Source organism: Cynara cardunculus (genome assembly GCF_001531365.2).
Source record: "Cynara cardunculus var. scolymus isolate 2C chromosome LG 9, CcrdV1, whole genome shotgun sequence".
Classification (NCBI taxonomy): domain Eukaryota; kingdom Viridiplantae; phylum Streptophyta; class Magnoliopsida; order Asterales; family Asteraceae; genus Cynara; species Cynara cardunculus.
The window spans coordinates 2,770,893-2,787,325 of NC_037536.1; the positions used below are offsets into that span (position 1 = coordinate 2,770,893).

Sequence of the window (16,433 nt, forward strand, 5' to 3'; positions counted from 1 at the left end):
ATGTGAATAAACATATTGTGAAACAAACATATGTTAATCAATATTATAAATCACAGTCTTATATGAAAAAAAATATAAAAATAGCACATGATGCACTAGTTCTTAAGTTTATCGTAATTCCATGGGTTATCAAAAGTATATATATATATATATATATATATATATATATATAGTATGCCATTTTTGTGTAAAATTGATTTAGAATTTTTTTAAAACCCAGGCTTGTTTAAAATCAATCTTGGATCGTTTGTGGCCCATTTTTTTATCAATCTGCCCAACCTTATCATACTGCTTAGGTCTGATTAGAGATGGTCAAAAACCGGTTTTGCATCGGATTGGATCCAAATTGGTCCTGGTCTGAGATTTTCCTTTTGTAACCAGTCCAGGTTCCCGACTAAAAATACCTTATCTGTTCTTCATGTACAAAACCTGGTCTCAAGAACGGGTCCTGAATCGGGCCTAAGTAGGTTCTAAATATATTATTTTCCAAAAATCAAATTTGGACATAAAAAATAATGTTTTAAGATTTTTTTGGAATAATATCTATTGAAATACATTTTAAAATATCTAACTATGTCATTCAAATACACTTTTAACTATTTTGTACTTAAGAATGTTATACATATGTTTATAAATATTTTTTAAAAAAGATCGGGCTTTTGCATAACTAATCTCGGTCCCGCAACCCATCTGGGTCTGGGAATTAATTTTTTTAAATAACTAATCGCTCTCTAACCCTGGTCCTTACTGGTCTCGGTTAGAGATATAGCCAAATGTGCTCAGACCAATTTGGGATCGAAGGAGAACCAAGACCAGGACCAACCTGGGATCGGGACTAGCACGACTTGGTAGGGATCCATATGTCCCGTCAGTTCTTAACCGGTTACAATTTTTATTTAAAAACAAGGCCCAACTCGAGATCAGTTATGCATAAGTTTCATTTTTTTTTAAAATAATAAGTTTTTATATATTATAAATATCAAGTTTTTCAATATTATAAGATTTTTAAGTTTTTTTTTTCTTTTTAACTTTTTCAAGTTCTCTTTTGACCTTTTTCAATTTTTTGTAGGTGTTTCATTTTTAAATCTCAAAAACCGTAGTGATAGAAATATTTTATAATATTTTTGTGTAAACAATTAAGATTTTTTTTAAAGTGTATTTTAATAAGATATTATTAAAAAAAGGAAAAATCTTTAAAAACTATTGTTTTACGTCCAAAATTAAGTTTTGCGAAAATTGGGACTGGTTTAATTCTGAACAGGACCGGTTCTCCTAAGCGGTTATGAATAATATTAACTAGGGCTGCACATGGATTGGGTTGGCCGGATTTAATGCATTTGAACAATCCAAGTCAATATCTGTAGTTTGAAAAATCTTAACTCAACCCAATCAAAACTACAACCCAACCCAATCCATACCATCTGGTTTCGGTTGGGTTGGTCAGGTTGAATCGTTGGTACATCATTTTATAATCTAGCTAAACGTTTTATTTAAATGAAATAAAATCAAAATGAGAACACATAAAAAAGGCTAATAAACTCAAAAAGAGGTTGAAATTTCATGCAAATAAGAAAACAAAATTACAATTGGAATTGTAATATAATTTTGAATATAGCTAATTATGGATTGGTCTAACGTCTAATGTACATATATTAATCAGGACTTGACAACCATATTAAATCCATAGTATAGAAAAGACATCGGGTTCATCAAAGTGAGTTGGGTTCAAATTCCGCAACCCAATTCAAGCCAACAGATACTGTTTGGTCTAATTTTGTATCAACTATGCGACAAGTTACATCAGATTGACTTGGCCGGGTTGGTGAGCACCCCTAACCTTGACTAGACTTTGAGTCTTTGGTCACGGCCGAGACCTAGACCTGGACCGATCACAAATAGGCGTTTAGAATCGGGACCGATTTAGAACGGGACCCGATATTTGGCGGTCTCTACTTCCGGTCCGGTGCTAAGTTGATATCTCCGGGTCGGACCCATTTTCGCCATCTCTGGAAGCCCAATATAAAGCATGATATTGAGCCCAATTAATTGCATTTCAAAAACGAAACCGAGCAGAACCGGTTTGGTCAGCATTTGCACTATCTGGTGTTTGATCAGTCCCACTGCGACGATGGTGAAAGCGGTGGTCGGCGAAGAAATCCGGCTAAAATCCATCGAAGACAGCCTCAGCGATTCCCGTCTTTCCTGCCAGGTGACTCCCTCTCTCTTCTTCTCAGGCTATGTGTATGTATGTGTACAGTGTTGACGCTGTGGGGATTTTGACAGGTAGGGTTAGTGATTGGGAAGATAAGTACGAGTTTGGATAGAGGTTTTGTGTTTGATTTAGTTCCGACGCCGGCGAATGATGCCGGAGATGCAGCTTCTTGGATCACGGAGAGCAAAGATGATGATGATGATAAGAAGAAAGGAGGATCAAAGTCAAAACCAAAATCCAAATCGCCATCGTCGTTTTTGTCCATTGATAAGGATTGGGTCGCTGAGCATGCTCGTCAGGTTTCCTTCCATATCTTCAACCTACTACTGCGTTAAGTAATAGCATGGATCAATATCTTATTTTGGGTGGATAGATGAACTTATTGGCTTACAACTGTCGGTTTTGTGTTCACTCAAGAATTACCTTACCTTACCTAGTAATCTTGCCCAGTAATTGAGGAAGAAGACTCTTACCCACTTGGCGGCTACGGACCAAAAGACGATTACCAACAAATTATTTTGAGGGCTGAAAATGTGCGCGTAGCCGCGTACCCTGTAAGCCGTATGCCCTTTACGCCTTACCCTGTAAGCATGTACCCTGTAAGCTATATAGCATTACTCTTCAAAATAATAAGTGTGTTCTCATTGAAGTTTTAAGATTCATTCATTTGGTCTGGGTGTATGCAGATAGAACCCCAAACAGATTAGAAACAGAGAAAATAGGCTAAAATAATGGAGCCTAATAAAATTCTATGTGCTCATTGATCTTGTTTCTAATGTATGCATATGAATCGACGGAGTACTAAAAATTTACCACTTACCTTTATCCCTTCAACGAATGCACCCCATATCTAAAAAAATTATTTTTTGCTCGACCAAGAAAAATTTGATCATTTTGGCTCTCCAAGATCCCATGTTAGTTAAAGGCTTAAAGCGTATTTGTTATGTATTATAGGCTAGTTTTGGGACCTGTTAAAGAATATGACAGTCGAGAATATGGAAATAATAACAAGGCAGAAACAGGGTGGAACACAAACTTTCCAACCGTAGGGGCTAGACCTAATATATTATATATTTTAAAGGTACCAAAAATACACTGTTTAAAGTTATAACGTAGTAAAACTCTAAAACTAGACGATAAATATAAACATGTCAAACATCTCTAATCAAAGTGGAACCCGTCGATCTTTCGCGACCTTGAAGTCTTCCACAATTTCCTCCAAACTAATCTTTTCAGCTACATCTCTTTCGATAAACAAAAGTAACGAGTCATTTAGAAACTCATCATCCATTTTATTCCGTATTCTTGTTTTCACAATATTCATTGCTGAAAACGGTCTCTCGGTTGTCGTGGTAGAAACTGGAAGAGTAAGTAATAGACTTATCAATCGATAAATAAGATCAAAAGTGGTTTCTCTTCTAGTCCTTACCAACCATTGACCCAATTCTGCAATAGATGTCAATTGATTATAATCTATATGTTGAACGACATTTATAGCATTATGTTGAAGTTGCATTTTCAGAATTGTTTTCTCATGATCACTGAAATCTTCAGGATAAAACTTCTCTACTAGTTGTCGTACATTCTAAAAGTCTCATACGCATTTTTAGGATCTAGAGTTGAAGCAAGACGAAGCATCTCCATGGAACCATCACTAAAACGATGATCTAATTCCATTAATTGACAATTAATTGCTTCATAAAAGATATCCACTCGGTAATGATGCTCAAATGTATGATCACTATGCTCATTACGAGCTCAATTCCCTATGCTACAACTCCTTGAGAGGCGGCTATTAATGCCAATTGCAACCGATGAGCAAGACAGTGAACATAATATGCGTATTTACAATCTTCCAAAATCAAGGCTTGCAAACCTTTGAACTGACCTCGCATATTGCTTGCACCATCATACCCTTGTCCACGAATAGACTTGACATCAAGGTTGTAATGTGACAACGAAGAATAGATTTCGTTCTTGAGCGTTTGTGCTGTAGTGTCACGTACATGAACAAGTACAGAAAAACGCTCTATAATGAAGCCCTCTTTATTAACAAATCTCAAAACAAGAGACATTTGCTCTTTATGAGACTCATCCCGTACTTCGTCAACAAGTAAACAAAACCTTCGACCACCAATCTCCTCACAAATCATTTGTCTCACCTTATTTGATATAAGATTCAAAATTTCCTTTTGAATCGACGGTGATGTATATGATGCATATTTGGGAGCACGACAAAATAACTCTTTAAGCTCGGTGCTGAACTCACTAAGTACCTCCAACATTTCAAGAAAATTCCCTCTGTTAATGGAATCTGACTTTTTGTTGTGGCCTCTAAATGCAACTGCTTGAAAGGCACACCAACGGACGCAATAAATAGAAGCCGTCAATCTCAATCTGTTTTTCTCACGCTCTTCAGTTGTGAACTTCTCAAATACATTTCGTATATCTTGCGCCTCATTAAATAAATGATCCCATCCCTTTTGTGCAACATTGTGGAAAGATGTACAATCGGTTCCCATATGCATCAAGAAGCCACATTTTTCCCACCCACCTTTTTCCAATTTCGAAACCCATCTATGGTAAATGCTTGTTGACCGTAGTATCCGAGCCCAGATAGCTTGTTAAATAAAAAACAAAGGAAACAAAATGCTGCATCCAAGGTCTTTGAATATTCAATCCAGGGATGTAACTTATACCAAGAAACTTGAAAGTTACGTTTATGAGTTTCTGGTCCAGATTTTGGAAACATAGAAAGTGTAGGTTGAAGAGGACCAAGATTCATGTAAGCTCGTCGAGTTGTATCTTGTTGATTGATAGGATAATCATAAACTTGATGACGCAAAACAGGGTCTCGTTCTAGTGTACCCAGATCAATATCATTACTTTCAATTTGAGCTTTTTTGCAAGGGTTTTCAATAGGCGGAATACTAGATGCAGGGGTATTATCTACATTTGTTGTTTCTTCGGGATCTTGAGAAGAAGAACTAGCATGCTTTCTTTTAAAAAACCCATGAATGGTAGATTGAGTTTTCATCTTCATCTACATGTGATGTGGAACATATTTAGCAGTTTTAATTTTAAAACAAATGTAAATAAGGGACATAGCAGTTTTAGTTTTAGATGGTATGATTTCAATTCATAAATTTAGACCTAAATCACCTAACTTTAGAGTTTAGACCTTAATTTCCACATAAATTTGGACCTAATAAATCACCTAAATGGCTAAATCACCACCATCAGCAAGATTAGGAAGGCCATAGAAGTAGAAAAATTTAGACCTAAATCACTCTCTAAGCTGACAAAAGTAGAAAAGAAGGAAGGCCATATATGCAATCTCTTTCATCATATCCTACAATCTTTATGATCAAAGAAAAACAAGGTGCTATAGAGGCAAGAAACAGTGTACTGTGTACATTGCCTGATCCAATTACAGTCTAAGGTCCTCTTACTGTCTTCCATCATTATTGTCTCCACTGCAACCCCCGGCCCCCTTTCTTGCAATCAAATATGGAATTTTAAATATTTTTCAAGAACAAATTAGGTTTTGATTTCAAAGACAACAACAACCAACAGGCCAACAACCATATTGTTTTTTCTTTGGGTTTTGATTTCAAAACAAAAAGTGCAGCAGCAGATGCAGATGCAGATGAGCAGGTTAGGTTACAGAACTACAGAAAGTAGGAAATTCAGAACAGAGAACTAGGAAACAAGATAAACACTGAAAAAGGAAACTCCAACTGCAGAAACAACCAAATAAACAACACCTAAAGGTTAAAGGCCGAAAGAAAACAAGGACTTTCTATGATTCCAAAATCTGGACCAGAAACTTATAAACATAGCTTTCAAGCTTCTTGGTATAAGTTACATCCCTGGATTGAATATTCAAAGACCTTGGATGCAGCATCTTGTTTCCTTTGTTTTTTATTTAACAAGCTATCTGGGCTCGGATACTACGGTCAACAAGCATTTACCATAGATGGGTTTCGAAATTGGAAAAAGGTGGGTGGGAAAAAATGTGGCTTCATGATGCATATGGGAACCGATTGTACATCTTTCCACAATGTTGCACAAAAGGGATGRGATCATTTATTTAATGAGGCGCAAGATATACGAAATGTATTTGAGAAGTTCACAACTGAAGAGCGTGAGAAAAACAGATTAAGATTGACAACTTCTATTTATTGCGTCCGTTGGTGTGCCTTTTAAGCAGTTGCATTTAGAGGCCACAACAAAAAGTCAGATTCCATTAACAGAGGGAATTTTCTTGAAATGTTGGAGGCACTTAGTGAGTTCAGCACCGAGCTTAAAGAGTTATTTTGTCGTGCTCCCAAATATGCATCATATACATCACCGTCGATTCAAAAGGAAATTTTGAATCTTATATCAAATAAGGTGAGATAAATGATTTGTGAGGAGATTGGTGGTCAAAGGTTTTGTTTACTTGTTGACGAAGCACGGGATGAGTCTCATAAACAACAAATGTCTCTTGTTTTGAGATTTGTTAATAAAGAGAGCTTCATTATAGAGCGTTTTTGTGGACTTGTTCATGTACGTGACACTACAACACAAACGCTCAAGGACGGAATCTATTCTTTGTTGTCACATTACAACCTTGATGTCAAGTCTATTCATGGACAAGGGTATGATGGTGCAAACAATATGCGAGGTCAGTTCAAAGGTTCGCAAGCCTTGATTATGGAAGATTGTAAATACGCATATTATGTTCACTGTCTTGCTCATCGGTTGCAATTGGCATTAATGGCCGCCTCTCAAGGAGTTGTAGCACTGCGTATGTTTTTTACAACGTTGTCTTTTGTTGTCAATGTTATTAGTGCTTCCTCTAAATGCATCGACCAACTACGAGATGCACAAGTCGAGCAAATTGCATACTTGATTTCTGTTGATGAATTGGAGACCGGTAGAGGTCTCAATCAAATTGGTACATTACAACGAGCCGGAGATACTAGATGGAGTTCTCATCTCAAATCAGTTTCTAGCCTAATCAAGATGTTCAGTCCMACTTGTGAGGTTTTGCTCAAAATTTTTGAGGAAGGAACTGGGCCAATCAAAGGAGATGCAGATTCGGCATATGAGGCTATGACGACATTTGAGTTCATATTTGTCTTGCATCTTGTAAGAGAAATAATGGAAATCATTGATTTACTTTGTCAAGCTTTACAAAGGAAAGATCAAGATATTTTTAACTCATTGAGGTTAGTTGCATATACCAAATTGTTATTGCAACTAATGAAAGATGAAAGCTGGGATGCTTTGCTTTGCCTTGTTAAGTCATTTGGTCAGGTACATAACATAATGATCATACACTCGAACATCATTATCAAGTAAATCTTCCTAACTTGTCTTCTTCTCGACTTGTTTTCTTGTCAGGTACGTAACATAGATATTCCTGACTTGTCTTCTTCCTACTTTAGCAGAGGGAATCGAGCTCATAATGGGCATAGTGATCATACACTTGAGCATCATTACCGAGTGGATATCTTTTATGAAGCAATTAATTGTCAATTAATGGAATTAGATCATCGTTTCAGTGATGGTTCCATGGAGATGCTTCGTCTTGCTTCAACTCTAGATCCTAAAAATGCGTATGAGACTTTTAGAAGTCTTGATGTACGACAACTTGTAGAGAAGTTTTATCCTGAAGATTTCAGTGATCATGAGAAAACAATTCTGAAAATGCAACTTCAACATTATGCTATTGATGTCGTTCAACATATAGATTATAAGCAATTGACATCTATTGCAGAATTGGGTCAATGGTTGGTAAGGACTAGAAGAGAAACCACTTTTGATCTTATTTATCGATTGATAAGTCTATTACTTACTCTTCTAGTTTCTACCACCGAGAGATCATTTTCAGCAATGAATATTGTGAAAACAAGAATACGGAATAAAATGGATGATGAGYTTCTAAATGACTCGTTACTTTTGTTTATCGAAAGGGAAGTAGCTGAAAAGATTAGTTTGGAGGAAATTGTGGAAGACTTCAAGGTCGCGAAAGATCGACGAGTTCCACTTTGATTAGCGATGTTTGACATGTTTATATTTAACGTCTAGTTTTAGAGTTATACATTATAACTTTGGACAATGTATTTTTGGTACCTTTAAAATATATTAGGTCCGGCCCCTATGGTTGGAAAGTTTGTATTCCTCCCCTACTGCCGCCTGCCTGTCGTCGCTGCCGTGGTGCTGTCGCCTGCGGCCTGCCTGTCGTCTTCGTCATCTCGTGACTTTCGTCGATGTCCGCTTCCGCTGTCGTCTGCGTTCTCGACTTCTCGTAGGCTAGTACTCTCGTCGTCGCTGGATCAAGAGGGGAGGGGCCGGTTGAATTTTTGTAGTAATACACAAGCTTATGTCCCATGCATTCAGCCTATCTAGAAAAAAAAAGCACAGGGGCCAAGGCCCCTAAAGGCCCATTGGGCTGTCCCCCCCTGGGCAGAAATGGTAAAATAAAATTGAGCAATTTGAATGTTCTAGAGGAAAATATTAGTCCTATAATTTACCTCAATTCTTCTAGTTGGATTATCGGGTTTATTTACAATATATTATTTGGATTTCCTGAATGGGATGTATGTTTGAATGTTGTATGATACATATTCCCATTTCTGTTATAGAATTGAGTATTTTGAATCTGCGTGTGTGGTTTATGCCTTTTTGGACTTGTCATCTTAAGCGTTTTAATTACAGGGGAAAAGGATACTTTAATTTCACTACTTGACTTGTTATGCTTGTGTTTCCCTTTGGAATGAACAGGTTTCAAGAATGCTAGTTGGTGGCATGAAGGTAGTTGGCATTTACATATGGATGAATGAAAGCTTGTTCAAGAATTCCACTTTAGTCCTTTGCCAGGTTTACATATTATTTCACTTCTTCATTTTATTAAAAATTAAACTCTGTCTACTTCTACTTTTGCTGCAAGCCACATTTGTTAGTTTCTTTCTCTCTCTCTCTCTTGGGGGTTGAAAATGCTTCACTTTTTCTGAAGGTTACCTTAGTGTTGGATGTGAGAATTCATACAGGGTGTCTTCTGCTCGGTTGCCGCATCTTATTCATGCGAAATAGGAAAACTAATAATCAAAATCACATTACTCGATTCAAATATTTGGATTAGCTATCTGTGTTGTTGCAATCCCAAAAGCTGCAATCATCTTTAAAACATGTGTGAAATTTCAGTGGTGGTTTCTAGGGATGGCATTGGGTGATAATAGGGGAATCTTTAATTTTCTTTTTCCAATATTGAGTCTCTATGTTTTAAAAAGTAAAAGGAAAACATGAATTTGGTTTACTAGTCTCTCTCTCTCTCTATATATATATAGGTGTGTATGTATATATGTATAGGGGTGGGTTCAAGGGGGAACCCTAAAAAGAAATGGAGAACGGGAACCCTCCATCACCCATCGATTGGGAGGGGGGGGTACATCTTTCTGTAACTAACTCCACGGTTATAGCTGCATTCAAATTTGGGCCATCTATTATTTAGATCCAACGGTTATGATGGGTTTCCCGTTCTCCATTTCTTTGGGGTCCTTTTTTGAACATCACACACACACACACACTATATATATATATAACATCCTATCCCATATTGATGGTGGGTATGAGTTAAAAGCCCCCTTGAGGTGTGTAGTGAGTTAGAATTGTGCATCATTTAAGTTAAGATTTCTATTTAAATGTAAGGTCTTCGATCTTTTAGGTGCTATATGCATAGGCGTCTGTATGTACGCATACATACTGATGAGACTTGTTTATGCAGACTGTAAAAGGAGTTGCAGATGCAGCACCATTTAGAGAGTCTGATTGGGATGAGAGGCTGCTTATTCACATAAGCTATAGTCCAAGGAGGTAAACTACATATGTTCCCTTTACCTCTTTCATTCCAATGAACCAAGTTCTTTTATTACTAAGGCATCATATAATGTTGCTTAGGTGGACATGTCGAAATTGTTCATTGTCTTCAAATATAACTTCAAGTAGCCTACGGCCCTGTGATTTCAAAATGGGAAGAGCTTTATCTACTCTTCAGAAGTTTAGATGCATTTACAATTTTGATATAAGGTAAATTTACATCAATTAGTATTTTGTTGTTTATTGAATGATTTTCTTTGCCAAGGCTTGTGCAGAATAAATTAATGTGGATAAGTGGGACCAATTTTTTACTGCTTTGGTATATATGATATGGAACGATCTTAAATAATTCTCCCTCAGTCCCAAAATAAGTGTCCACCATAAAAAACACAGTTTAAGAAATGTTTGGTTATGACACTTTAAATTAACTGAGTGACAATTTTACTCTTAATGATAGAGGCAAACTCTCTCTCTCTCTCTCTCTCTCCATCTCATCAACTCTTAAATATCCGTGCATCACAATTAGGGGTAGAATTGGAAATTTAATAAATTATAAGTATAAAGCGATAATTTATTTTGAGACAAACTCAAATAGAAATGTCTAGCACATATTTTGGGACGGAGGGAGTAGTGATTTGTCTATCAAACCACTGATTCAAAAAAAAGAAGAAGAAGAAAGCCACATTATATTCACATATTTTGGGGCTTGATGAACTTTTTGGTTTTATTCTCTTCTACTGCATTTTATTCATCTATATGTGAAAGCTGGGTTTCTATCGTTAGAACTAGAGTCACGAGGCATTCTTAAAAAGATCGCTGCATTTCTGGCTTGTGTGTTTTATGCCGTGAATAGCGAATATAGAAGTTTTTGTCCAAGTTCTTCTAAAAAATGGTTAAGATCATTATTTTTATGATCTATTAGGCTAGATATCAAGAGGTTTATAGCATATGGAATTCATGTTTTTCCTCCTGACCTAGAATGCAAGGATACACACACATAGGTTATGCATGTTCTTTTGTTTATATGTAAATAAAATTGCCTCCATGAGGCCGTGTAACTACTCTATAGGGAAACATGTTTACTGTTTCAGAATGCATGCTGCATTATGTAGGTTTAATTCGGGAGACTCTTTGTTTCTAATCACAAAATCAAATTTGTTCTGTGGTTATGGCCCAGTTAACGGTCTGATGAGGGTTGTAACCAGTTTCTGTTGAGGTCCTATAATTTTTTTTCCATTTCGGTTCTTGAGTTTATTTTGAAGGGTGCAAGTGCAACTAATTTGAAATACCACCTCATTATATCCTTCCGTCCCAAAGTAAGTGTTCACAACAAAAATTGCAGTCTTAAAAATATAATTATCATACTTCTAAATCAACTGAACGACAATTTTACCCTTAATAAAAAAGCAGAGTTAAAGAAATGTATAATTAATCCATTAATGAATTTCTCCATCTCATCAATTCTTAAATATTTGTGCAACATAATTAAGGGTAGAATTGAAAGTTTAGTAAATTATATCTATTTATTTATAAAAGATGACACTTATTTTGAGACATATTTAAATAGAAACGTGGACATTTCTTCTGCGATGGAGGCAATATATCTTCTAGTGTAGTCTATATCTCGTTTTAGTATATGCTACTTGCTTTCTTTTGTTAGTAAATCCTCTATCTTCTTCATATGTTTGATCTTTCTCGTCGCTAACAATCTACTATGTGCTTTCCCAGGTTCCCGATATTCCACGAGAATGTTTCAAGTTCTGGAAAGTTTGCAGAAATTCTTCGTCAAGTAATATCAAGTCATGCTGAAGAACTTAAGGGGGCGAAGGCTTTAATTGATGGAAATTTGGTATGCATCTTTTAGCATTAAAAATCATCGTCCTTCGAAATGCAATCATGAGTTTTATTGCTTAAATGTTGTTGCATCTTTTGTTCTTTTAGTTTTTGTACTAAAGTTGAAGAAAAGCGCTTGCACACACACATTGGATGTTCCTCTATTTGCACCGACTAACGTTATACTTGCAATTCTTTTTGTATAAGCTAACCATATATGCATTTTCGATTTGGTAAAGTTATCTCTTCACTAATAACCTTTTCTTCTTTTTCCCAAAAAATAGTAACCTCTCCTCCCTTTTCTCTCTCTTAAGACTTTTATTTTTCTTACTCTCTTTCCATGTGATTTGTTTTCTTCATCTTTTTTGATTTATTAATTTTAATTTTATAGGTTAGTCTTTCTTTATATTTTAAAAACTTAAGGATGTTAACCCAATTTTAAAGCATGACTGAAATTTGATGATTAATTTTAGAATATTATTGGTTTCTACGACATAATAAAGACATGTATCGTTTGTTCACAAGATGAAATAACACATGTTTCATTGGTTGTCACGGTTCTTAACATTTTTGAGGTTCTCCTCTGTGTGTGTGTGTGTGTGTATGTAACATGGCATGTGTGATTTATTAGGACACGAGAATTTTGAAGCTTAACTGAAAAGTTGTCTCCTGAATTTGTTTAGGTGAATGTGGATGAGCAATTTGTAGCTGATAGTGTGCATGAAGTTGAATTTCTTATACCTTTCATGCAACATACATCTATTCAAGGTATTTCAGCTTTACCAAATTAATCCTACTCTGCCTCTCCCCACCATTTTTTTCCACTTAACATTTCACCATTATCTTTCTAAGCGTACAGTCAAGAGGAGGAGAAAGAGGTCGTTGGTATCCTGGCCTTTACCGGCACTCTCTGTTCCTTCGCATACTCAAATTCTAAAGAACCAATTTCACAAGCTTTGGCTGATCTAAAGGTATAAGATATACATACTATTTTCTTACTACTTATTTGGTTTTTCTTAGGCCATCTCCCACCAAATTGTATAACGCAATTTTTTTTTTGATTAACCTGGATATCCAACCCGCTATGCGAGCCGACTAATCCCAGGGCGACCACCTGCTTTGCAGATAGCCCGGAGTCACCGCATTTGAACCTCTATGGCCACAAGGGGATTTTTGTTTCTCCTTGGATTTGAACTTGGGACCTCCTGGTACTTTTGACCTTTGGAGGCAAGCTCAAACCAATCAGGCACCACCCTTGTGGTTAACGGTGTTAATGAACAGTGAATCACCAAATTGTAGGATACTCTTCACGAAACGTTTTTTTTGTGGTATTTTGTTTTATAGTGATACTTTTTTGGTGGTATTTTGTTTTTTTTGTGATATTTTTAGTGTGGTTGGAATGAAAACGTTAAAAATAGTGCTAATTTTATCACCGTTTTGATGTTTTAAAATTGGTGTTATGGTTGGAGTTGGGCTTTCCATTGAAACTATGCATATTGTTGTATTTGTGCTTAGGGAGACATTATTTCAAGCCTACACGATAGATTAGATATCATCTGTGATGAGGCCGATGGACAATTGGATTCGGTTGCAGATGTTGGTGGGGATCTAGTCAAGGAAGCTTCAACTAAGATGCCTATTTCACAACTTCGACTGCAGTTATTGAGGTCAGATGGTAGTTATGCTATGCTTGTGTTTCTAATTGATTGCAACTAAAGGTATTCAACCAGTTTTCTTTGATTACTGTTCTCACTTAGATTTGTGTATTAATACTTGTCAACTTCTGATAACTGATAAGTGATACTGATGGTTGGTTAAAATCGCAATCTTTATCGGCTAATATTAGAGGCATTTATCATCAAAAAAGACATCATCATCAATTGCAAGAGCAGAAGCAATTGCAAATGCACTCATACATTTACATTATACTATGCATATAAATTATACATAAACATATAAATTATACATACCCTACTTTTGAGTGGGACATACTGGATATTGCATCAGTTTCTAGTATCGCCATTTTTATTCTGAGAACAATTGTCTGAGTGCGTTTGTAATCATCAAAACCTATTTAAAATTGTGTAAAAATTTGGAGACTTGAAGATGGAAGAATGATGTTAATGAAATTGACATAGCTCTAAACATAGACATCTTGCAAGTTTAGTGCCGTAACACAACCATGGATAAGCTGCTGAGCTCTTTGTAGGATGTGTAAATATTTCGCAATTATTGGTACAGTTTCTGTTGACATGATATGAATTGAATTTCTAACAATGTTGGTTGATTATTTTGTGAACAGAAAACAATGCAGTCTTTCTTTCCCTCGAAGAGTTTTTGTTCCTTGGCTGGATGATACATATATATGCGACTACATACAACCTTCTGAAACACTTGAGGTCTGTATTTTTAACACTCTATAAAAGAACCATATTCTCAGTTTTGGTTTTGTTAAATTTAACCCACGCAAGTCAGTTAGTGTCCATTTTGAGAAGGATTACGACTTGTGTGAATTGGTTCTTCCATATATTTTGAGCGGGACTTTATTTAACTATTTGTACTTGGCTTTTTGTTGCAAATAGACTATCATTCTTGCAAACATCCAAAAAGATCAACATTACATTTTTTAAAGAGAGTGATTATGGACAAGAAGTGGTAAATACAATGATCTTTCTGCCAAATACATTTTCAAATAGATCTATGATCGATCATTCTTGCAAGAATGATGGTTGGTTTAAATGAAAAATGTACAGTAATACTCAAGTTGATTAGAGCATCTCCAACAGAATCTCAAAACTGGGGAATTTTGGATTTTTTCTTGCTCTAACTGAATCTTTAAAATGTTATGCAAAATGAAGAAAAGATGAGCAATGATAATATTCCTCAAATTTGGAGGATATTGAAAGATCTCCGAAATTAAATTTTGAGGGAGAGGCAAAATACACCAATTGCTTTCTACTTATTTTGAAGGAGACAGCACATAAAGATGAAGTTACTATTTTATGAGAAGTTTGTTTGTAATTTTGTAGGGTATTAAACATTTTAATGATATAATTAATATTAAAATCTCCAAGATGGAGAAATTGTTGGAGTTGAATCTAATTTTCTTTTTAAAGAATTTATGAAGAAACTGTTGGAGATGCATGAATTGCTTCTAAATATATTTTTAGTTCGGACAAGTGATTATTTGTTGAATTCTGCTTGTCAGGTTCTTAGAGACCATTGTGTTGAATTGATGTCGATGGAGGCTCCAATCGATGCATCAATGATTTTGGAGCCAGAAGCAGAATCCACAAGTTCTATAACACTTTCCACCGGTTCCTTTTGGGAGACAGCAATGGCGCCGTTGTCCTCAGAATTCCGACCATCATCCTTAGACAACAGCCGAGGTGACGAATCAGTTGCTAAAGAGCAATCTAAAAAGTCGAGTAATGTTAGCATCATGGCTGCACTGTTGGTTCTTATTCTCTCTGTTTTAGTAGGTGTCATGATCTTTATGTTCAGGCCATGAATGGTTCTGTTAAATGTTTTGTTTTTCTTTTCCCATTACCTTATCTTTGTGAATTGGAATTAAATAACATTGTTAGTATAGTTGCATGGCCTTTGTAGACTACATATGTGCTTTTAATCTTTGATTAAAATCAATGACATGATCCAATCATTCATTGGATGTTGGATTTTGTTATGATATTTTGCAATCATGTTGGTTACATTTTTTTGATATTTCTATTTATTGTTCATTGGATATAATCGAATCCATCTAACATGGATCCGATTTTCGATCAATTAATTGATCATTTCAACCAGTTATTTCTATATTTTTCTATTAAAAAGTGACATGCTATATATGAACTGAATATACTATCGTAAAATGTTATTAATTATATATATTTACTAATTGGATGGTGAAGTGGATGGGTAATTGGATCAGATGGGTTCATTTTTTATTGGGTTCCAACATGTAGATCGGAACTCAAATCCTGTTTGTTTTCAGACAATCTTGTTTTGCTAATCAGTATTGTTATAGAAAAACCATGACTAAAGAAAGCAGATTACATGATCAATGAACGGTGTCGGTATATACACTATTCGAGCACCTCCGTTGAGCTTTTTGGAGAGTTGTTTTCGTAAATCTTTTATTATTGTATATGTAACACACTCACGTTCCTTTTCTAGAATCTGCAAATTTCCTGTTCAATCCGTTTTTTTCTTCTTGTTCCATCATAAGACGATGCTTTAAATCTTGCATCTCAAGTTGATCTAGGACAAAAAGCATCACATTTATAAGCCCTACAGAATGATGTAGATGTCTTAAAAGTTCAAAGAAATACGTAGAAGCTCACATGTCATTTCCACATCAGAATGAACTCGGTCCAACCTTTTTGCTAAAGCTTCAACATGGTTCTTATGTGCAACTAAATCTTGGTGGAGTTGACTAATAGTTGATTCATTCGCAGATTTCTGAGCTAGTGAATCTCTGCTTTACGTTAAATATATAAGATTGGTTAAGAAAACAGTTTAT

At 35.6% G+C, this 16,433-nt stretch overlaps 1 protein-coding gene across 1 annotated transcript; it reads left to right on the plus strand.

The window, feature by feature from the left end:
* The first annotated feature begins 2,054 nt into the window (after positions 1–2,054).
* LOC112517981 (protein odr-4 homolog) lies at positions 2,055–15,575 on the plus strand. Its single transcript, XM_025125457.1, has 11 exons — positions 2,055–2,209; positions 2,284–2,511; positions 8,987–9,082; positions 9,987–10,075; positions 10,160–10,288; positions 11,807–11,927; positions 12,595–12,679; positions 12,764–12,882; positions 13,427–13,578; positions 14,214–14,310; positions 15,120–15,575. Exons 1-11 carry the CDS (start codon positions 2,129–2,131, stop codon positions 15,420–15,422), a joined length of 1,500 nt encoding a protein of 499 aa, XP_024981225.1. The 5' UTR covers positions 2,055–2,128; the 3' UTR covers positions 15,423–15,575.
* Positions 15,576–16,433: the final 858 nt, after the last annotated feature.